Source organism: Phaenicophaeus curvirostris, chromosome 28 (assembly GCF_032191515.1).
Source record: "Phaenicophaeus curvirostris isolate KB17595 chromosome 28, BPBGC_Pcur_1.0, whole genome shotgun sequence".
Taxonomy (NCBI): Eukaryota; Metazoa; Chordata; class Aves; order Cuculiformes; family Cuculidae; genus Phaenicophaeus; species Phaenicophaeus curvirostris.
This window is the reverse complement of record NC_091419.1, coordinates 938,100-960,050: the sequence shown is the minus strand read 5'-3', so window position 1 is coordinate 960,050 and position 21,951 is coordinate 938,100. Positions and strand designations below refer to the sequence as shown.

Below are 21,951 nucleotides of genomic sequence, written 5' to 3'. Positions count from 1 at the left end.
CAAAGCAGTGATGGGGCTTTTAAAGGTCATCCAGCTCCAAAGCTGTGGTCACGGACACTTTCCACCTGACCAGGTTGCTCAGATACCCATCCAACCTTGCCTTGAACACCTCCAGAGATAGGGCAATCACAGGTTCTCTAGACAACCTATGCCACAGCCTCTGCACTCAGCAGAAAAGGATTCTTTGTTATAGCTTAGCTGAATCTTCCCTCTTTTCATGGAAAACCGCTGCCCCTTTTCCTGCCCCTTCAGGCCCTTCTTAGAAGTCCCTCTATGTCTTTTTTATCAGCCCCCTTGAAGTATGGAAAGGCTGCATTTAGGCCTGCCCAGAGCCTTTTCTTCTCCAGGCTGAACAACCCCAACTCTCTCAACCTTTCTCCAGAGCAGAGCTGTTCCACCCTCACAGCATTTCTGTGGCCATCTCTGGACCGGCTCCAGCAGCTCCAGCTCCTTCCTGAGCTGAAGGTTCCAGAGCTGGACACAGGGCTCCAGGTGGGCTCTCCCCAGAGCGGAGCAGAGGGGCAGGATCCCCTCCCTCGCCCTGCTGGCCTCGCTGCTGGGGACGCAGCCCAGGAGACGCTTTCTGCGCTGCCAGCGCACATTGCCGGCTCACGACCAGCTTCTCATCCTCCAGCACCCCAAGTCCTTTTCTTCATCCTTTCCTCCCCCAATTTGTTTTGGTAAATACATTGAGGATTTGTGGCCTTGTTGCTTCAGCCCCTGGCACAATGCAGGAACTGCACTGAGCTGGCCAATGGCCCAGGTTTGGCACAACCTCCGTAACAGATATTGGCTTCATCACAGTTTTATTGCCAGTCTACAGCAAGAAGAGACCAAAAGCAGGAGCTGGGCCTAGCATTTGGGCCACGCCGATGCCCTGAGCTCTGCAGCACCTAGAGCTTCTTGCCCTTCTTTAGCCTGTTGCGACGCCACGTGTCGTACTTCCGCAGGCGCCTCCAGTACTCAATTGAGTCGGGGTCAAGCTCTTCCAGCTTCTTGGGGGGGCCAAGGTGCATCTTGAAGAGCCTGGAGGTGAACACAGAGGAGGTTAGGCTGTAGCAAGGAGCGCAAGACGACAAGAACAGGTCACAGTGATGGAAGTGCGTGACTAGTGACTAGTGACTTGAAGCTGCTAAAGAGGACTACTGCTTTGCTGAGTCGTGGGGTGGAGGGGAGCGAGATGAAGGTAGCCACTCCACATCAGGGGCCACATCAAAGCCCATGTGTGCAGTAAGACATGAGGGAGAATAAGCTAGTGGTTATGCCACCAGTTTGCCTATCAGGATGACCAAACTGGCCCCTGGTCACACCCTCCCACACATCAAAGCAAGTATGCACATAAAGCAGAGTTACACCATAGCTGCAGAACAAAGAATCAGAGGTCATCCTGAAAGCAGAAGTATTAATAAGATTTATGAACAGAAACCAATATGTGTTGTACTTGGGTGACTCATGCATCTGGAAATAGCAGGTTTTGTGTGTTAGAAATGGCTTGATGTATGATCCTGGAGTTTTTTGTATCCCTACACATTGGTGGAGGTTGCACCAGCATGGGGGTCGAAGCAACCCACTGTGTCCCTTACCAGCGTGGCTGCTGACAAGAGGTAAAGAAGATAAGGAGCTGGACCGACTGATACCCCAGGTGCTATCACTCCAGAATGGACAGTAAGAGGATGAGAGGAGCCGGTCATAATTAGAGCTCCTTCTCAGCTGGTCTGAGATCCCCACTGACATCAGCATAACATCGTGGATCCAGTCCACAGAGCATCTGCAAAACTTCACCTGCAGCAACCTCGTGGAAACATCTAAAACAACTTTATCACTCATCTCCAGATAGGTCGTACAGTTCACCACAAACCCTTATATGTGTCAGTATTGGTCTAGACTTAAGCTTATACTCTGGACTTAGAATTGTAACATTATAGGTGATAAATAACTGTTTCAGTGCAGTTCTGTGTCCTACTCTATCTCCTTTGGGGTGTGACAACTGGGGGGTGCGGATCGCTCACCCACCACATCCAAGGAGCAACCTGCTCTCCTCCCGTGGCCCTAGGGGAAGGTGCCCGGGCTGCAGCGCGGCAGCGTGCCTCCTCCCACAACAGATCCCCGTCCCTCCGGCACTCGTCTGTGGCTCTGGGACAGCAGCTCTGCAGGGACAGGCACCCTGGGAGGGCCCTGCTTCCGTGCATGGCTGGGGAGCGAGGCAGAACCTACCAGTCAGGGTACTCGGAGTCCGGCTTCAGGGCCACCTCCGGGCCCTCCTTGAAGTAGTTAACCCCCATGGCGTGGGTGGCGAGCATGGTGGGGTCCGTGCACACCTCCGGTGCTGCCACGCCCTCCTTTGGCATGACCTTGCCCTTGGATTTCAGAGCTGCGGGAACAGGGACAGGGTCAGGGATGCGGTGGGGACAGCAGTGCGGGCAGGGACTCGGCCCCGGTATGGGATAGGGATGAGGAATGGGACAGGGGCACAGGGATGAGCGACAAGGGGTGGGACAGGGGAACAGGACAAGGACAGGGAACGAGTGCAGGGCAGCGAGATAGAAATGAGGGACAGGGATGACAGACAAGGACAGCGACAAGGGGCAGGGCAAGAGCACAGGGACGGGGGATGAGAGGGGCAGGATAAGGAGAGGGGCCGGGGCCAGGACAGTGGGACCGGGTGTAGGCTGGGGCCTGGAGACAGCGGGGAGGCCGGTGACGAGGAGGGGGCGGGAGAGCAGGGACTGCGCCGCACTCACCCGGTTTCTTGGCGTATCCGCGGGCCGGGCCGGGCAGCGCCGCCCTCGCCGCCCGCAGCAGCGCCCGCGCGGCCATGGCGGGCGGGACCGGAAGCGGGACTGGAGACGGGGCCGGAAGCGGGGCTGGGGCGGGACCGGAAGCGGCGGCTCCGCCCCGCCCCCGGGCCGGGCCGTACGTGGAGCGCGGGCTGGGGCCGCGGGGACCCGGCGGGCGGGGAGCGGGGGGCGGTGGCGCCCGCGCCGGCCGAGATGGACACCGGGACGGGGACGGCAGGGATGGAGCTGGGAGGGGGCGCGGGGCAGGAGGGGCCGAGGCAACGAGGGGGTACGGGGCCGGAGGAGCTGGGAGCGGCGGGGATGGAGCTGGGAGGGGGTACGGGGCCGGGGGCACCGGGGATGGAGCTGGAGGAGCCGGGGCCGGGTGAGCCCCGGGAGATGGACGTCCTGCTGTCGCGGCTCCGTTCCCTCGGCCCCGCGGGGCAGCCCCGGTGCCCGGCCGCCTGCCCGCCCTGCCCGCTGCATGTGGCCACGCGCCGAGGCCTGCGCAGCTCCCCCTGCTGCACCCGCCGCCCCGCCGGCTCCCGGCCCTGTCACGGGCTGCTCTTCGCCGACACCGACCGCGAGGCCCTGCTGAGCCTCCTGCGCGGCGAGGGCGCGATGTCCGAGCCTGGCACCGAGGCGCCCCTCGAGCCTGGCACCGAGATGCCCCTCGCCCGCTCCCTGGAGATGCCGCAGGCTCGGGAGGAACCGGCCGCTCCGGGAAGCCCGCGGAACTCGGAGGAAGGACCTGCTGGTGGCTGGGATGATGGAGAGGCGCTCTGCAAAGCCGACTCGGCCCACAAGGACAGCCAAGAAGGTTCCCCAGAGCCAGCCCGGCTGTCCGTGCTTCCCTCTCCAGCCCCAGATGCCAAGCAGCTGCCCCAAGGCAACAGGACTGTGAGTGCTCAGCAGCCAGGACGTGTCCCTTGTCTCCACACCCTCGTGGGCATGGGACTTTGGGTGGTTGTGAGGGGAGCCAGGGTGCCTGTTCTTGGGGACTTGTGCTGCCAGGGCGCCCAGATAAGACCCCTCAGTGGTGGCTTTGACTCCTGCTGCCCTGAGTGCTGGGGGATGTTTGCACGGCTGTTGGGTCCATGCGTGCCCTGGAGAAGAGACTGGGCCCCAGGGCCCTGCGCCCACCTCCCTCTTCATCCCCAGGGCCCTGGGCTCACCCTCCTCTTCATCCCCAGGGCCTGCACTGTCCCTGTCCTGGAAATCCAGTTGCGTCCTGGCTGCTGGGCCAGTAGACTGAATCCCTGGGATCGCAGCCAGGGCCTCACCTGCTCTCTCATTGCTTTGCAGAACAGGGAACCACCATCCTCCTGCGTGGCCTTCAAAGATGGTGAGTTGCTTCTGTGCTGAAAGAACAAAAACACTGAGGAATTCCGGCCAGCTGCCTCCAAGCCTAGATGCGGGGTGGTCAGGGGTCCCAGCCAGGGAGAGAGAGAGAGCGCCTTGCTCTGCACCCCGGCAGGTGGCAACGTGGCTGCAGACTCCATGTGGCTTATTTGATTCCAGCTTGCCTTTCACTGTTTCGTGGATTGGGGCCCCCTGATGCCCAGGCTTGGGAAGGGAGAAAGAGGGATGCCAGGGTGTGCCCAGGGGAAGAGAGAAGCAGTCCTGGGGTCAGAGTTGGTGCCCTGGTGATGGCAGGAGCCCATCTTCCAAGCTGAGCTGCTTTGCCATGTGTAGGAACGCAGCTAAGGGGCAGTAGGAGTCGGTTACTCCTGTTTTCAGAGGTGGGGGACCAGCCCCTGCTGAGCCCCTCCCCATGCCTCAGTTCCAGGCCCTTGTGACCCGGAGGATCTGCTGGATGGTGTGATTTTTGGGGCAAAGTACCTAGGCTCCACACAGCTGGTTTCGGAGAGGAACCCCCCAACTCGTGTCCGCATGGCGCAGGCGCAGGAGGCGGTGGACAGGATCAAGGTGCAGTGGGGTAGGGGGACATGACTGCTGCCAGCCTGGCCCCTCGTGGGTGTGGGGCAGCGCTCAGGACCTGGCTGGAGGTGTCCAGGTTGGGGGGCAGGGACCCAGAGCAGTCCTGGCAGCAGCAGTGACCTCTCTGGGGTGCTTCATTCTGCAGGCTCCGGAGGGGGAGTCCCAGCCCATGACAGAGGTGGATCTGTTTGTGTCCACACAGAGGATCAAGGTGCTCACGGCTGACACTCAGGTGAGCAGGGAACGGGAGCACCCATATGCCTCTGGGGCTGCTGAAACCTTCCTGTTTGGCCTTGGGATCGCTGCTTCACATCTGCCTGGTGGAGTCGTGCCGAGGGATGGTCCACGGGCGAGGACACATTCAGGAGGAGATGTCCCTCCGCAGCCATCTCACACAGACACGTTGTGTCCTGGGCTGTCACAGGAGGCTCCTCATGTGAACTGCGCCTTGCAGGAGCTGCTGGGTTCCCAAACCAAACTCCAGGGAAGCTGGGCTTGAAACTTCTCTAGTTCTTTGCCTCAGGAATACTTTCTACTTTATAGTAAGAGTGAAGAGCTGTCCCCTGGCTGCACCCAGAGACATGGATGAATCCTTGATTGAAGGTTTTTAGTGTAGCCATGATTTCTGCCTGGTGTGTGTCAGGCGTTTGAGCTGCACCCTGGCATGGTGGCATTTAAACCCAAACTTTTCTTGCTTGTGGCAGTGCTGGCTGCCTCACAGGCTGCTTGTGGGACCCATTGGGCTGGGAAGGGCTGAACAACTCTGCCCTATTGCCCTTGCCAGGAGGCCATGATGGATCATTCCCTCCAGACCATCTCCTACATCGCGGACATCGGCTCCCTCGTGGTGCTCATGGCGCGCCGGAAGCTGCCTCAGTGTTTGGAGGGGGTCGAAGAGAAGCGGCTCTACAAGATGATCTGCCACGTCTTCCACTCGACTGACGTGAGGCAACATGCGAGTCCCTCGGGAGGGATGCCCCAGAGCTCCAGGGCACAGCACCTGTGCTGGGCATCGCAGGGCACTGGCAGCTGTTGGTTCCAGCCTGGTCATGAGGCCACTGGCCCTGAGCCACGGGCACCAATAGCCCCTCTCTTCCCCCAGGCCCAGGTCATCGCTCAGGCTATCGGGCAGGCGTTTGGGGTGGCCTACCAGCGCTTCCTGGAGGCCAACAGCATTGACCCAAGCGAGCTGAGCCCTCGCCAGTACAGCCGTGCCCTTGAGGACCAGGAGCAGTACAATGCAGAGCTGACTCACTTCTCCCGGCAGGAGAACTGCAAGGATGTAAGAGCTGCTTTGGAGGGGTGGGAGGGCTGCTTTGGAGCTGCTCCCTGAGGAGCTGTAGCCCCATCCCAGCTGGCTGTGAGCCCAGGACTCCTGTGCTGGCTGGGACACATGGCCCATCTTTTCTTAGTAAAAATACAAGAGGATTGAGTGGCTGAGTAAATTTTTCAACAAAAATCTTTTGGGGACCTGACCCTTTCTGTTCAGCTTAAGAACAAAACTAAAGGGGACAAGGGAGTAAAACCAGTCACAGCTGATATGAATATTTCAGATGTAGATTACATAGATCTCCTATTCCAGGGGAGGTTTAGACTGGATATGGGAAATATTACTTCACTGAAAGGGTTGTGAAGCACTGGCAGAGGCTGCCCAGGATGGCGTCACCATCCCTGGAGGTGTTTAAAAGACACCCTGTGACTCTGGTGACTGTGACCTGTCTGTGCCCCCCACCAGGTCTGCATCCAGAAGCAGAAGGGAGAGATCCTGGGCATCGCCATCGTGGAGTCGGGCTGGGGCTCCATCCTGCCCACAGTGGTCATCGCCAATCTGATGCACGGGGGCCCAGCAGAGCGGTCGGGAGAGCTGAGCATCGGGGACCGCCTCATGTCCGTCAATGGGACGAGCCTGGTGGGGCTGCCCCTCACCACCTGCCAGAGCATCATCCGGGTGAGCCAGGGCTGTGCCTTTTCCATCTTCCACCTCCCAGGCACGAAGGAGTGGAAAGCAAGGACAGTGTAGTCTCAGGCACGGAGTGGGATGTCTTGGACTGAATGTACAAGTTCTTCTCCCTGAATTTGAGCATAGGCCGTATTCCTGTGTCCCACAGTTTCCCCACTGAAACAGGTTACTCGTCCTGTGAGCAACACAGCTGTGTTACCCCTTTCAGCCACCCTGAATAGCTCTGCAAAGTCTGACAAAGCCCCATCCCATCTTCCAGGAGCTGAAGCACCAGACAGAAGTGACGCTGAACATCGTGCACTGTCCCCCTGTCACTACGGCTGTCATACGGCGTCCCGACTCCAAGTACCAGCTGGGCTTCTGTGTTGAGAACGGTGTGGTGAGTGTCCAAGGGGATGGGCGCAGGGTGAGCTGAGGGGTTCAGCTGCCCATCTGGCAGAGGGACACATGGTTTGGGCCGTGCCCACATGGATGAGCCCACAGCTCCAGTGCTCCTTGTGCTTGCCAGGGCTGAGGCTCCACCAGGCTCCACTGTGCCACAGCAAAAGGCCCTTCAGAGCTCTCCTGCAGTGCGTCAGCAGTTGCTCTGTCACCCTGGTGCTCCTTAGCTGTTTGCTTTCAGAGTGGTGGTTTCTTCCTGGCTTTCTTGGCATGACCTTAGTGACATTTGTTGCTGCCCCAGTGCCCCAGCCACTCCCTGCTCTAGGCTCCACCGTGGCTGCGTTGGAAAGGCAGGGACATGCATTTCCAGGACCAGGGGGAGTTGATGGGGTGGGTGGGCAGTGGAGGGGGTGACATGGCTGTATTACATGTGACCCGATGCTCCCAACAGTACTGGGAATGCAGTTACCCCTGGCGCACAGGAGATGCTGTCCCAACTCAGCCCAGGCCTGATGGGAGCGCAATGGTTCCAGGGGCGGACACGGGGAGCTGAGCTCTCAATCAGCTGAGGGAACAAAACTCTGCGGGCTGCCCTTGCCCCACACATCGCTCCAGCAGCAGCAGTGGGAAGGGGACATCCCTGCCCTCACTGCACACCCGTGGGCTGGAGGAGGCAGCACCCCTGTCAGGAGCTCTTGCCAGGAGCCCACACAGCTGAGAGGCTTTGGGGTGGTGGTTCTGCATGGCACTGGGCTGTGGATGCAACTCGGATCTTACCAGCACTCCCTGCTCCCCAGATCTGCAGCCTGATGCGTGGGGGCATCGCAGAGAGAGGCGGTATCCGCGTGGGGCACCGCATCATCGAGATCAACGGGCAGAGTGTGGTGGCAACGCCGCACGATAAGATCATCCAGCTGCTCACACAGGCAGTCAGTGAGGTGAGCGGGCCTGGTCCTGCCTGTGCCGTGGGGCAGCTGCGCCGCACACAGAGCAGGCTGGGCTCAGTTTTGCGCCAGCACCCTCCAGCCTGTGGTCCGGCCTCTCTGGGCTGACCTGTGTGTCCCTGCCTAGGTTCACATCAAGACCATGCCGGCCTCAACGTACCGCCTGCTGACCGGGCAGGAGCAGCCCCTCTTCCTCTGAGCTGCTGGCCCAGCCCAACTGTTGCTGCACGTGCCCAGGGCCAGGCAGGAGCGAGCCCGAGGAGCCACAAGCTCTGCCTCCTGTCCCAGCGCCCTTGTCGGAACCCTCTGGTCTCCAGCGGGGCCTAATCCTGCGCCTCGATGGTTTTACTCAGGACACAGAGGGAGACTGTGGAGGCCCAATACCCAGCTTGAGCAGTGTCAGGGCCTATGGTGCTGCAGTTTGGGCACCTCCTGCCCCTCCATTCACCCCTCCGTGCCTGCACGCTGCCTGTCTCACTACTTCCCAGGGTTGCTCACCTGGGCCTGGTGGTGGCAGGAGGAGAGGGGACCCTGTGTGAAAGGTCACTCCATCCCCTCACTCACTACAGACAGTGCTTTTACACACAGTTACGGTGCCTTTCCCCACATGGGGATGGTGCTGGAAGCACAGCTCCAGCACAGCCCAGAGCAGTGCTGAGCCCACACAACCTGGATGCGTGCTGGCACTGCGAGGGAGACCCATCAGCTGCCAGACTCGGCTTTAAGGGCAGCAGCACTCCTGGCACATGCTCCTCTTCCCCAGCTTTGCTAGGGGCTTGTGGGAGTGCAAACAAGCCTCCCCGTCACCCCTGCTGCAGTGAGCTGGGAAACGACTGCTGCCTTTCCCTGGTGCTGCCTTAAACTGTTCTGCACCCACAGCCCCAGGTGCCGAGGCGTGGGGTTGCAAGCCCTCAGGCTGTCCCTGCAGTGAAAGGGAACGCATCCCGGGGAGCCTGGGGTCTGAGCCAAAGGGACCAGCCCTGCTGAGGTGCCTTTCTATGACTGGGGCTCTGGGCCCTGCGGCTGAGGCAGCGCTGACCTGAGTCTGCCTGTGTGCTTGGTTAATATAAAAATAAAAAGGTTTGGGAAATGTGAGAAACTGTTTTGAGGAGCCCTGACTGGGCTGTCCCAGGGGAGGCTCAGCCCTGACGGATGCACCCCGAGCCAGCTGTGGGGCCAGATGTTGGTACAACCCAAGCCTGATCCTACACTGATGCCTCTAGGGCAGGCAGGGTGCCCAGCTGCAAGGAGCCTGTGTCCTAGAAAGGCCTGGACCCTGCACGCTGCCACCCAGCATGCAGGGAAACAGCCCATCCTGATCAAAACATCCATTTTTATTCCAGCAGCAGAGGCTACAGCCAAAAGGGGGAAGGAAGCACTCAGTGGTGCTGGGTGGTGAGTGGTACAACATGATTAGGCCCACCCCAGCCTGGCCACAGGGCACTGTGGCACTGCTAGGCTTGTCACATGGACCCGGTGACATGGGCCTGTGGCAGCAGGGCTGGCCCCAGGGCCCAGATGCCCAGTGGGACAGAGGCCAGTGGTACCACTACACGTCTGTAGCTGGGCCCCACTCATAGCCTTCATCCTGGTCAGAGTCATCCCTGGCACGTGTGAACCTCTTCCTCACTGCGTCGTGCTCATACTCCCTAGGGGACAGAAGCCATGGTGATGCCTCTGTCACCTGGTAGGGACAAGCGGCAGAGCCAGGCTGGGCAGGGTCAGCACCCAGGACTTTCTAGCCCTTCCCCAGCTGCTCCTTCACGCCGCCCCACCCCGGCCCTGGTGCATGGGTACCTGATGCTGTTGTAGCGCTGACCCTGCTGCTGCTGCTCAGTCACCTGTGAAAGAGCAGAGAGGTAAGGGGGTCACAGGTGGAGGCAGGATTTGTGCCCCAGCCTGGTGCGCCCCACGGGGAACCTGCACTGGGCACAGATGCACAACTGGAGCCGGCAGCAGCCAGACGTGACTCCTGCCTGTGCTGCAGGTGATAGAAATTAGCCCCCCTGACTGGGCACTATGCCCTCCCAAGCCTGCCCCACCAGCCCCTCGTAGCAGTGAGGGTCACTCACCTGCTCGCTCAGGCCATGGTCTGGGGATATCTGCACTGGCTCGGAGGAGCGGGCCAGCCCGGGCTGGTCGTAGGCATCCTCCACCTCGCCGTCGGTGTAGGTGCCCGCCTCACCGTCCGTGTCGTCGTAGTCGCTGTTGGCGTGACTGTCACAGGTCAGGTAGCCAGAGGCTGCTGCACTTGGCGGGTTCAGCAGGTCCAGACTTTCCTCTTGTGCCACATCTGTCTGCGGGGTGGGGATGACAGAGCCCTGGAACCACGGGCGCGTGGCCCTGTCGCCTGGCCGGCTGCAGCCCCAGCAGACTGAACCCCACCACAGGGACCCCACGCACCATACCTGCTCCACCGCCGTCCAGATGGGCTGGCTCTGCTGTGTCCTGATGATGTCTTTGATTGCCTCGTACCAGGTGTTGCCACTGCCACTGAGGCTGATGGTGGCAGTGAAGAGGTGGCTGCAGTACTTCTTCATCTTGCTGGCCTGGTTGTAGAGGCGACGGGAGCTCTTCCTGGAGTCAGGCGCCAGCCACTGGCGCATTGCCTTGATGCCCTGCCGGCTCTCAGGCTCACAGAACACCACCACGGGGTAGTACTGCACGTAGTTGAGGCGCTCGACGGCTGAGGGCGTGATGTCTAACAAGGCGTGCTTGTTCTGGGGCAGGGCACGGCCATCAGCCTCATTGGGGACAAGGACGGAGGCCAGGGGTACCCCCCGGCCCTGCCCCCCTCCACCCCGACTCCAAGGACGTGCAAAGGGTATCTCACCTTTTCTGCGATCTGCCGCACTGAATCCAACTTGATGACCTTGGATGATGCTCCATCGCGGGGCACGCTCGCTGCAGGACACAGGGATGTAGCATTAGGGGGCCGGGGGAGATGCGGCATCTCCAGCAGCCCAGGCTGGGCCTGGCTGTGCCCAGCTCCACGGCTGTGTCCCACACAGCAGAGGCACATCTGGGGCCTGGCTGGTACCACAATGCATGAGCAGAGGGTGAATGAGTCCAAGAAGGGGTTGGGGAGCCACAGGAAGGGGGCAATGCAGCTGGGTCGGGACGGAGTTGCAGGGAAACCTCCCACAAGTTCTGGACACTGAGGGTCCAGTTCCCACCAATTTCCCACCAGCGTGGGGGCACTTACGGGCAATCTCAAATAGCTCAGGCAGCTCTGTGCTCAGCTTCTGCATGGCAATGTCTGCGATGGGGCCTAGGATCACCACCGGCCGCTTGAAGCTGGCTGTGAGGAAAAGACAGACTGCTCACGGAGGCCAGAGCTTGCAGCTCCCAGGTGCCCAGCCCTGCTCCTCAAGGTGCCCGTGGGCCTGGGACTCACCCCACTCCTGCCAGTAGAGCGGAGCCCACTTGCACCCACAGCGGAGCAGCCCCAGGGCCAACATCCCCTGGGTGGGGCTGTGCGATGGGGACAGCCCTGGTGCCCACCTTCCTTCAGGACCACCCGCTCATAGGGGGGGTAGCGGCCCTGCTTTGTGAGTGCAGACAGGTCCTCTCGACTCTTCCGCAGCATCTTCTTGGCTCCCCGCAGGCCTCGCAGCTTCCAAAACTCAGCCCGTGCCCCAGAGGCATTGGCACTGGACGTGGCTTTCAGCACCGACTCCAGGCTGGCGATCTGCTCAGCCCTGGGAGGAGAAAGGGCTCAGGACCTGAAGCCTCCGGATTTACCTCCAGCGTTGTCTCTCTCTTTGCCTCTTTGTCTCTCTCTCTACCGCAGATGAGGCTGTGGTAGCCTCTTCCTTCTGGCACCTTGGACAACCAGAGCACCAACTGCCCCATCACCCCATAGAATGGATTTCACCAGCTCTGCTTCCCACCACTTTCCACCAGCACTTGCCCTGCCTCTTACTGGGCCCGCCATCCCTATCCCTGTCTCACTAGAGAGCCATGCCCCAGCTCTGCTTATCTTGGGCCGTTCCTGGCCCCATCCCTACCTGCTCCGGTTGGGAATGACGCCCTTGTCCTGCTCCTGCAGGTCCCTGCCCATGCGCACGGCCAGCCAGTTCCCCAGCTTGCCCCGGTACATGGTGTCAAGCACGTGGAAGACATTCCCACGGACAAAGCTGAGTCCCGACGGTGTGTCCTTCTCGAAGTCAAAGTGTGTCCGGATGTAGAATGAGTCACCCACATTGGATGAGATCATCTTCCTGTAAACTGGAGCCCAAGGTGAGAGGGAACATCAGGGGAAGAAGTGGCTGAAGAAGAAGATGCTGGAGAGGAAGGTGCTGGAGGGACCTGGGGAGGAGCTGGGCTGGCTGGGAGCCTCCACAGTAGCCCTCGCTGCTAAGGAGGGTGTTGGGGACACCTTTTCCTCCATGATGCTTTCAGGCTTGCTGGGAAGAGCAGGACCTGACCCTGCAGCACACATTGGCTGCTCCAGGCTGAGCCACGGTGCCAGAAAGACCCTGTGCTCCAGGATGGTGAGGCACAAATAGGGACAGGATGGTCTGGTACCCTCCCATCACTTCTCTGGAGGAGGAGGGGGTTGCAGGGAAGAAGGACCACACTGAGGGGGCAGGAAGGGCCACAGCAAGTCCAATAGCTCTGACGGAAAGGCACAAGCCCAGCATGAGTCTAGTCATCACTCACTGTCCTGCTTGCTCTGGATCCACAGTGTGATGTCCTCGCCTGGCGGCAGGCTCATAAGATACTCCACGGCCTCCTCACGGGTCAGGTTCTGGAAACTGGTGTCATTCACCTTCCATGGAAAATCACTTGGACACGGCCCTGCTGCCAGGACAGCAGGCGCAGGTTCCCACAGAGGTCCCAAGATGGGCAGTGCCCCAGGCAGAGTGAGAGAGGCCACAGGTCCTTCTTGCCCACACGCCCATCCCAACCTCTAGGAGGCCCATTCAGGGTCTGGGCCAGCCGGGTGGTGCCTGGACCCCACTCAGAGTCAGCATGGTTCCAGAGACAGTGCTCGCAGAGCCAGCCCAATAGGTTCAGGCCATGGGCATCAGCACTGACCAAAACCAGTGCCCAGCAGGAGAAATCCAAGCCCCTGGGGCAACCCCCAGCTCTGAGTACCTGCAGGATCTGGTCCCCTTCCCGGACACCCTGGCTGTCAGCCGGGCTCCCCTCCTGCACGCTCGACACAAAGATGCCCACGTCATTCCCGCCGGCCAGCCGCAGCCCGATGTTCTTGCCCTTCACAAAGCTCACGATTCTGGAGTCAGCACTGTACCTGCCAGGGGGAAACCACAAACGGCCTGAGAGTGACGTGCTGGGGACAGCACAAGGGGTCACCAGCCTTGTGACACCAACCCTGTGCTGGAGCAGCTGCCCATCTCCTCCCCTTCCCCACCACCTCTCGCAGCCGTACCCATTGTTGTGGGCAGCGTGGGCACCAGCGCTAGCATGGGGGCTCTGGCAGCCGTCCTCCTCCATGGCTTCCAGAAGGGCTGCAGGGAAGCAGGGCTGGTCCAGGAGACGGCAGTGGCCGGGGCAGCCGAGGCACAGGGTGATGTGTCACGGCTTTGCCAGGGAGTTTGGACAGTGTAGACACACAGGAGCCTGGAGGCCACCCAGTGCCCACAGCTCCCCTGGCCTGATGTGAGCTCACTCACCAGGGCCCTGAGCATCGTCCACCATCGTGTCGGCTGCAGGGTCCCTATTCAATCGTCTCCTCTCCCTGGAACAAAGTTGGGGCAGGATTTAAGCAGGCACTGGATGGGCACGGACAGCAGGAACAGTGGCAAAAGCTGGGATTAAATGGCAGAACCACTTCCCTTTTGAAGTGGCCCCAGGATGGAGGAGAAGCAGACAAGCAGAGAACCCAGGGGAGTCTGAGGGCAGAAGAGGGGCTTGTGGGGACAGAGCAGGGCTTACAGTGGTGGATTCATCCTGGCAGCAGCTGGAGGCTGAGGGGTGGTCTCAGGGGAGGGTGGATGGGACAACTCGGAGTCAATATCGGAGATATCTGCAGGAACAGGAGAGAATATGCACTACTGACCATCCAGCCCCTGTGCTGTGTGTTTGGCTCCTGGCCCCATCACCACATCCCCTCACCTTCCATCCGGGAGCTGCTGCTCTGGCTGTCCTCTATGTCAGCAATGTTGACCAGGAACTGCCGGTGGTCCCGGAGGACAAGCAAGGTCAGGGTCCCCTCTGTCTTCTCGATGAGCTGCTGGGTGTCAGCCAGGGACATGTCCTCACTGGCCACCCCGTTGATCTGGAGGGGGCAGAGCGGGAGGCCTCAGGGTGCTTGCTCCTGGGAAAGCGGCCCCCAGGGAAGTTCCACTCAAACCAGACGCTCTGACTGCCACCTTCCCAGACCCCTCCCAGCCCCTCCAGCCTGGCCCCAGTTCCCACGGCTTTGCCTATCCTGGCCAAGTCCCTGTTCCTGGCTGCCTCCCCATGGGGCCTCCTCCTGCACAGAGGAAACAAATTAGAATGGCTAAATTAACTCCCAGCTTTGGCTGCTGGCATCCCTGATGAGGAGCTGTAAACGCTGCCCAAAGTTCAGTTTGATTTTTTGCTGTCATCCACACACTGGACAGGACTGGGCAGTCAGCCCACAAGCAGACCAAGGAGCTCTGATCTCCCTGAGGTGCAGCAGCTTTTCCCACCACATTGCTGGGATGAAATCCCTCCCATTTTCCCCAGAGTCGCTTTGGCCCCCATTCCCAGCAGCCATGGGGCTGCCTGGCCTATGTGTGCAAATGCAGCATCTCCCTTCCTCTCTTTTCTCCTCCCCACGTACTCCTAACATCGTTTCATCTGATGTATCCCAAACACCTGAGCTCCTTGGGCTGACTGCCCCCAGCCAGGGATACACACACACACACAGTAGGAGACCAAGCACTGCAGGGACAGTGGGGCAGACACGATCCCACTGCGGCAGCTGGACAAGCCACCGGCCATGGTTGAAGGCTGCGAGGCTGCCTCAACCAGCCAGCCCTGGCATCGTGGGGCGCCAGTACCCAAGAGCCCATGGGGGCCCTGGTGAGCCAGCGCAAGGTGCAGGCACCAGACGGAGCTGCCTCCAGCCAAGCTGCCATCCTCTGCAGGCAGCGAGAAGCACACTCTTTGTCCCCTGTGGTGACACCAGCCAGGGACAAGGTCCCCGAACAGGGGGAGATGAGATCCTGAGTAAACACTGTGCACCCCATGGGTCCCTGTACCTTCAGGATGAGGTCTCCTTCCTGCAAGGAGCTGCCCTTTGCCGCCAGCCCATTATCCACTATGTGCTTGATGAAGAGCTGACTTCCCAGCTTCAGGCCATACTCTGCATCAGAAAGAGCCCATGGCAGTGCTGGAGCCAGGCAAAGGACCCCTGTGAGGTCCCCTCTCACTGCCATCCCCACAAGCCCACCCTAGTTCCCCCTGGAGTACAGCCAAGACCCAAAGCTGAGCTCTGCAACCTAGGACCGAGGCCGGGTGGGTTTGGTGCACCCAGCATAGCACTCACTGCCCCCTCATCACATGCCAGACCCTGGCACCAACCCTGCCATCACCTCCTCCCCAGCGAGATGCACAGCCACAAGGTGACGAGACCCAGGGACAGTGGGAGCAGGAGGGCCTCACCTTCATTCTGCTTCTGCTTCACCAAGACTGACGTAATGGGCTTCATCGGCACATTCTGACGTGGCAACCGCTTAAAGCCTGACACCAGGGCCAGCCCGTTGGTGTCATATTCATGCCCAAAGCCACTGGTGGAGTGATGCTGGCTGTAGCCCTTCTGATCAGAGCTGCTGCCAGGGCTCTGCCTCCAGTGGCTGCTGTCCTGGCTTCGCCTCCGGCTCCGGCATACTGGCTTGTGGAGGCGGCGGTCATCACGGTGGTGGCCAGAGCTCCTCTCACTGGATGAGTCCCCATCGTAGCCCTGGCTGTGATCCAGGTCATCCCGGGAGCGGCGCAGGGCTGGATCTGCACCATGTGACCCATAGTCCTCATCCGAGTCATAGGGACGGGCTGCAACGGGGGACCCAGGGCTGCTCTTGCTCACAGGGAGGTGGACTGTCTTCTGTCTTTTCAGTGTCTGCAGGGAGAAAGAGAGAAGAGGAAGATGGTGGTGCAGCCACCTCTGCCAGGAGAAGTTTCTACAGCAATTCCCAAGCCCCAGGGTGTGTAGGGCAGGGAAGCCAGGATGGGGACAGGGCATAGTGCACTCCTGTGCGCTGGCCCCCATCCCGCCACAGGCTACACTCACAATGTTGGCAATCTTGCCACAGGTTTTAAGTGTTTGGATGGCGAAGGAGGATGAGACGTTCTCCATGGAAAGGCCGTTCACCATCACAATGTGATCCTTCCTCCTGGGAGGGAAAAAGCAGCCGTGGCTCTGCCCCAGGAGCAGCCCCCAGCCGGGGACCTGGCAGGGTGCTAGGGGCAGTGTTGCCCCAGGGGGACCCACCCCAGCTGGGCAAGGTGGCAGCGGTGGTGGCCCTGCCCCAGCAGGAGCAATTCACTGCGCTTCTAAACCCTGGTGGCAGCAAGCATGCCCCACATCTCCATGCACTCACTGGAGTTGGCCCACTGCTGGTCCCCCGGACACCACATCGGAAACGACCACTGCTGTGTTCCCGGTGACCTTGTTGGGACGGTCCCGGCCTCCAGAGATAGCGAAGCCAAAGCCCCACTGAGGGTCCTAGGGGAAACAGGCAGAGAGGGGTCAGGCAGAGCTGGCCCCACAGCACCGTCCTGTCCCACAGCCACCCTGGGCCACACTCACTTTGCTCAGCGTCACCGTGTGCTGCTCCCAGATCACCATCTCCTCCATGGTGGCCACACGCCAACGCAAGCGAGGGTGGGCGACTGCAGCAGCTGGCCTGGGTGGCAGCCCCTGCCCAGCGGCCAGGAGCGCAGGCCGGCTCTGACTCCTCTTTGCAGCCGCTGGCCCCTTCCTCAATCCCACTTCAGGCTGCAACGAAGAGCAGAAGCAAAGCTGAGCTGCAGGCATCAGGGACCACAAGGGTGCAGGGGATAGTGCCCAGCCAGGGGCACCAGGGTTTGAGGCTGCGTTGCACCCTGGCAAACGCTGTGAGGGAGCTGGCTCCAAAACCCAGAGCTGCCTCCCTGCAGCATGAGATTCCCCCCTCGGGAGGTCCATCTCCACACGCTTGGATGTGTGTCTGTGGAAGGGCAGTTTTTATGCAGGGCAAGCAGGTCAGGCCACATCTCCATGGCTGGAAGCACTGCCCACACTGTCCTCACAGTCCGGCTCCAATCCCTCCTCCCTTGAGCTGGCAGACCCCAGATGGGATGGTGCTGTGGTGGCCTCCAACCCCTCTGCTCTGGCACAACGGCAGAACAGGCAGCTCTAGTAGCCACTTTGGGAGAACTGGCAACTGAGTTTTCCTCAAATCCAAAGTTTTCCACCTAGGACAGACAAGTGTGACTGATGGAGAGATGTCCTGTCCGCACTGAAATACCTGGGATGCGCCCTCCACCAGCTCCTGTCTCCCTGGAGGAACTGTTGGCATGAACCCAGAGATAAGCAGGATTCCTACATGGGGTGGTAGATAGTGGGCCCAGAGCCTCCTGTGACTTCCCGTGGGGTGGGACAGGAAGGAGCCAGGTTCACCTATGCCATTGCATATGCCAAGGAAACGCCAATGAGGCTGGTGAAAACATCTGCCCTTATACTCAGCATTGGAGAGGCCACGCTTCAAATCCTGGGTTCAGTTTTGGGCCCCTCACTACAAGGACATTGATGGGCTGGAGTGTGTCCAGAGAAGGGAATGGAGCTGGGGAAGGGGCTGGAGAACAAGTCCTGTGAGGAGCAGCTGAGCGATTTGGGGTTGTTTAGGCTGGAGAAAAGGAGGTTGAGGGGACCCTTATCACTGCCTACAACTGCCTGAAAGGAGGTTGTGGTAAGGCAGGTTTTGGTCTCTTCTCCCAAGTAGCAGGTGATAGGACAACAGGAAATGGCCTCAAGCTTCACCAGGGCAAGTTCAGATTGAACATTAGGAAATACTTCTTCACCAAAAGGGTTTCCAAGCACTGGAACGGCTAGCTGCCCAAGGAGGTGGTTGAGTCACAATCCCTGGAGGGGTTTAAAAGATGGGCAGATGAGGTGCTCAGGGATCTGGTTTAGCAATGGACAGGTATGGTTGGGCTTGATGATCTCAAAGGTATTTTCAACCCAGTGATTCTATAATTCTATGATTCCAGGGCAATGGGGATGGGAAAGCCAACAGCCCAGTGTGACGACAATGCCACCACCACCACCAGGTCCTCACCCCTCTGAGTAGCGCAGGGACCAGGACAGACCCGCACGCATTGCCTGCACATGGCAGCTCTGAGCCCATGGCCAGAAGGAGGAGAAACACCCCATGCCCAGCCACTCTGTCCCCAGCCGGCATGTTCCACTCCTGCTCCTGGCACCCCCGGGCTGCCAGCACCATCCTGCTCCTACCCATGGCATGGCCATGGCACAGGGATGGCACAGCCTATCACAGGCTCAGTGGCCACGGCCGTGCTGGCACTGTCAGCTCTGGTGCCTTTGTGCCACCATCAAGGTGTGGCAACAGCTCAGCTGGCAGAGATCTCTCCAGTGCCAAATGGCCAACAGCAGAGACGTGGGCATCATCTCTTAGCACTGACTGGTCAACAGCTCTGCTGTGGCAGATCTCCTGGGGGTCTGGGTGGCCAACGGCTCTGCTGTGGCCACGCTGGTCCTGCTGCCTGAGTGGCCCCATGGTGCCTGATGCTCAAGGGCCGTGCCAGCTCCCCAGCACAGCTCAGCCACCCTCAAGCCCGGCTGCATGAGCACCACGGGAAGCTCAAAGTCTCCACAGCCCCTTAGGGAATCAGCCTTGCAGCAGCTTCATCAGAACCAGGGCAACCGGACCCAAGTGCTGATGGCCCGCGGACAGTGCTGAGCAGGGATCCTGTGGGGACTCTGGGGCCAGCAGTGGGCAGCTGGCCTGGGGCAAGTACAGCTCACCCCCCTCGTGGGACCTTTCCATGGAGCTCCAGCTGGAGCTGCACCAAAGCAGCCAGCAGGGGCCCCAAAACGGGACCAGGCTCACAGCAGCCCTGGGCAGGGCAGTGTAATCATTCACCTGGGGTTCTGATAGAGCTCTGTCCGCCAGGCTGCACACCAGTGAGCACACAGGGCAGAGTCCAGATTTTCACTCTGTATCACAAGCACTGAAACCAGCCCATGCACCTGCTCGCCACTCACGAGCTCTCACCTCCAGGTGTGGCTGGGGCTGAGCAGGGCCCTGCTGTGGTGGCACCTAAGGTCCTGTCCCGGTGCTCGTCCGACCTGCACCAAACAGGAGACCCAAGCACAGTGGTGGCAGCTTCCTGGCGGATCAGTGAGCTGAACTGGCAGGTCCTGTCTCACCCATGTCACCAGTGTCAGCCAGTCAGTGTTTGCAGCCCCTCTGGACACGTGTGGGTGACATGGTGTGGGTCTTAGGCCCATGGGACCCTCATCGCAGGGCAGCCAGGGCATCCCCCTCCCCAGAGGCACAGCTGATCCACTGTGCCAGAGCCGACCCTGCGGCCACTCAACACAGCCCCTCAACGGCCCCAGCCACTCCCGCTGCTGTCCCATCACCAGGGCACACAAATCAGCCACACACCCGTGTCCCCCCGCAGCTGTGGCTCTCCATGGGCAGTGACAGCCTGGGGTTGGGGGAACAGCATGGGTATGGCAGCAGCTCCTGTCTCACCAGCCAACACAGGCAGCACTCGAAGTGCCACCAAGCCCCAGTCCTGTCCCCTGTCTCCCTGGCGCAGGGCCTGGCCAAACCAAAGGCCGAGGCTGGCAGCCGGAGGAGCCGGCTCAGCCGGTTTCCGACAGAAACCAGCCCGCACCCGCAATGCCCCTGCTGGGAGAGGCAGTATCTGGGCTGAGCTGACCATGGCCCAGCACCGGCCACCAGCAGCACAGGGAGCTCACACAGCCCACTGTGCCCCATGGCTGGCATCTCCCATGGGGTTTTATGCCAAATGATGAAGCCCAGGCTGCACCGGGACAGCTCATCCCACTGCAAGGTCCCTGATTCTGGGCTGTGCCTGGCTCCAGGTGACACCACCGACAGTGGCCACCATGAGGACAGCAATAGATGAGGAGGTTATTTATCAGAAAGTGACGCACCCTGCCCACACCAGCCTTGCCCCACAGCCATCCCCACCATCCATAACCTGTTTCCCAACCCTGCCGCCAATGGGGTTCCTCAATCTGTGACCCCAAAGCCCTTCCAGGATCAGCGAGGTGCCCACTCTCAGCCAGTGCTGCAGAACTGCTCATCCCTTGCCTGCTCCTGGCTGTGCAGGACCAGAGTCCCAGCTTACCCCAAAAGTTCCTCGAACCCAACCCCACCCACATAACTATGGGCTGATCCTGACCCCCCACCTCTGGGAAAAGAAGCTCTAGAGGATCTGACCCAGCTGAGGTATCGGATGGAGGCACCACCTCCAGCCTTTGGGGTGCAGAGCTGAAACTGCAGGGTCCCAGGATCCCCAAACCCCCGTGTATCTCCCAGTCACCAGGGTAGGACTCCAGGAGGGTCACCAGGTCCTGGAGGCACCCAGAGAGGGACAGAGCATGGCTGGGTCCCTGTCTCCATCGGGGAAGTGGGGCTGGCAGATCCTGGGGGACAGGGTTAGGCACTCACCGAGCCTCCTCGGATCTGACCAGGAAGGAGCTGAGCTCCCGGGCTGGTGGCAGTGGTGTCACTCCAGGGTGTCTTGCGTAACCCTTTGTGTGCCAGATGCTGCCTGCAGGTGGGAAAGAGAAGGAAGGGCTTTCTGAGGCAGCTCCACAGAAAAACAGGAATGACGGAGGAGAGGCTGTCCCCGCTGTCCCCCACGGTGCTGGTGGCACGGCCATATCCCAGCCCTGGGAGGGGCAGCTCACGGGGTTCGCACGGGCAGTGACCGGGGATCAGGTCGCCCCAGCCCTCTCCAAGCCAGTGGGAGGGCTCTGCGTTGGACCCCAAACCCTCCCTGCTGAGTCCCTGCAGGGAGCAAAGGGCTTCACCCAGTGCCCCAGGAGGGGACAGGGCCGGTGCCCAGCCCGGGGCTCCCGGTCCGGGCGGGCTGTGGGAGAACAGGTGACCCTGCCGCCCCCGTCTCCTCTTCTCTCCTCTGCTCCCACCTGGGGCGCAGCCCCACGCCGCTCCTCCTCCCGCGGGATCGCTTTGCTGGAGCGACAGAAATCAGCTCCACGCCTCGGCTCTTCTTCCAGGATACTGCTTCCCACCGGGGCCGGTATCGACGCGGCAGGCGAAGACCCCAGCTCCGCGGGGCAGCGAGGGGGGACCAGCTCCTCCGGACCCCGCCGGCCAGCAGCCGCCACCCCGGAGCCGGAGCCATGGGGCCGCCGCTTTCCCCCCGGTCCTCCCGTCAGCATCAAGCGGCCCCGTCCCGCCGAAGCCCCCGTGAGCCCGAGGAGGAGAAGGGGCAGCCGTGCGGTCCCGGCCGCAGCCTCCCTGCCTCTGCGGGGACACCGGCTGCTCTCCGGCCCCGGCCGGGAGCCCCTCGGGCGAGGGGACGGACTCGCCGCCCAGCAGCCTCATCGCGGCCACCGGCACCGGCCCGGGCGGGGCGGCCACGCCGAGCCGGTTTCACGGCTGGGGCTGACTCTGCCCGCGACACGTTCGCCCCCCGGGGCCACGGGGCCGGCGCGGGGGAACCGGTGCGGCCGGCCCGGGCTGACCCGCAGCCCGAGGCGTCTCCAGCGCCACAGCCGGGAGGGGGGAACTCTCGAAGGGACCGGACTGGCGGCATTGGCTGCTGCCGGCAAAGAACCGGGGGCGGGGGGTGTGAATCGGTGCCCGGCACCGGGAGGGGCCGACAGAGGGCGGCGCCAGGGGCGGGCGGTGCTGGACTCCCAGGTTCCAGACTGCTGTCCCCGAGGTGCTGGAGACATGGGGTCTCGGGGCAGTCCGTGCCCGTTCCACGGTGCCTCCCCTCC

General features: G+C 61.1%; 3 protein-coding genes across 3 annotated transcripts; 1 reads left to right on the top strand and 2 right to left on the bottom strand.

Moving 5' to 3' along the window:
- Positions 1–789: 789 nt before the first annotated feature.
- MRPL54 (mitochondrial ribosomal protein L54) lies at positions 790–2,823 on the bottom strand. Its single transcript, XM_069877889.1, has 3 exons — positions 2,742–2,823; positions 2,215–2,371; positions 790–1,026 (listed from the first exon to the last, which is right to left on the bottom strand). Exons 1-3 carry the CDS (start codon positions 2,815–2,817, stop codon positions 894–896), a joined length of 366 nt encoding a protein of 121 aa, XP_069733990.1. The 5' UTR covers positions 2,818–2,823; the 3' UTR covers positions 790–893.
- A 298-nt stretch (positions 2,824–3,121) lies between these two features.
- On the top strand, positions 3,122–9,102 carry APBA3 (amyloid beta precursor protein binding family A member 3). Its single transcript, XM_069877888.1, has 10 exons — positions 3,122–3,677; positions 4,083–4,122; positions 4,561–4,706; positions 4,864–4,950; positions 5,503–5,661; positions 5,821–6,000; positions 6,454–6,666; positions 6,938–7,057; positions 7,857–7,997; positions 8,131–9,102. Exons 1-10 carry the CDS (start codon positions 3,138–3,140, stop codon positions 8,200–8,202), a joined length of 1,698 nt encoding a protein of 565 aa, XP_069733989.1. The 5' UTR covers positions 3,122–3,137; the 3' UTR covers positions 8,203–9,102.
- Positions 9,103–9,327: 225 nt separating this feature from the next.
- TJP3 (tight junction protein 3) lies at positions 9,328–21,396 on the bottom strand. Its single transcript, XM_069877927.1, has 21 exons — positions 21,133–21,396; positions 20,651–20,753; positions 16,750–16,938; positions 16,541–16,665; positions 16,231–16,333; positions 15,606–16,059; positions 15,203–15,306; positions 14,088–14,250; positions 13,908–13,998; positions 13,646–13,710; positions 13,402–13,480; positions 13,107–13,263; positions 12,669–12,777; positions 12,014–12,233; positions 11,508–11,704; positions 11,209–11,304; positions 10,837–10,907; positions 10,412–10,723; positions 10,076–10,300; positions 9,801–9,844; positions 9,328–9,652 (listed from the first exon to the last, which is right to left on the bottom strand). Exons 1-21 carry the CDS (start codon positions 21,348–21,350, stop codon positions 9,553–9,555), a joined length of 3,225 nt encoding a protein of 1,074 aa, XP_069734028.1. The 5' UTR covers positions 21,351–21,396; the 3' UTR covers positions 9,328–9,552.
- Between the last annotated feature and the right edge of the window lie 555 nt (positions 21,397–21,951).

Coding starts and splice junctions, on each gene's coding strand:
- MRPL54 (XM_069877889.1), bottom strand. CDS start 2,817: ATGGCCGCGCGGGCGCTGCTGCGGGCGGCGAGGGCGGCGCTGCCCGGC. Junction 2,372..2,741: donor CGGATACGCCAAGAAACCGG/GTGAGTGCGGCG, acceptor CTGTTCCCGCAG/CTCTGAAATCCAAGGGCAAG. Junction 1,027..2,214: donor GACTCCGAGTACCCTGACTG/GTAGGTTCTGCC, acceptor GTTCACCTCCAG/GCTCTTCAAGATGCACCTTG.
- APBA3 (XM_069877888.1), top strand. CDS start 3,138: ATGGAGCTGGAGGAGCCGGGGCCGGGTGAGCCCCGGGAGATGGACGTC. Junction 6,001..6,453: donor GGCAGGAGAACTGCAAGGAT/GTAAGAGCTGCT, acceptor GCCCCCCACCAG/GTCTGCATCCAGAAGCAGAA. Junction 7,998..8,130: donor TCACACAGGCAGTCAGTGAG/GTGAGCGGGCCT, acceptor GTCCCTGCCTAG/GTTCACATCAAGACCATGCC.
- TJP3 (XM_069877927.1), bottom strand. CDS start 21,350: ATGGCTCCGGCTCCGGGGTGGCGGCTGCTGGCCGGCGGGGTCCGGAGG. Junction 20,754..21,132: donor GGCGTGGGGCTGCGCCCCAG/GTGGGAGCAGAG, acceptor TCCCACCTGCAG/GCAGCATCTGGCACACAAAG. Junction 10,301..10,411: donor TCTGGACGGCGGTGGAGCAG/GTATGGTGCGTG, acceptor CCCACCCCGCAG/ACAGATGTGGCACAAGAGGA.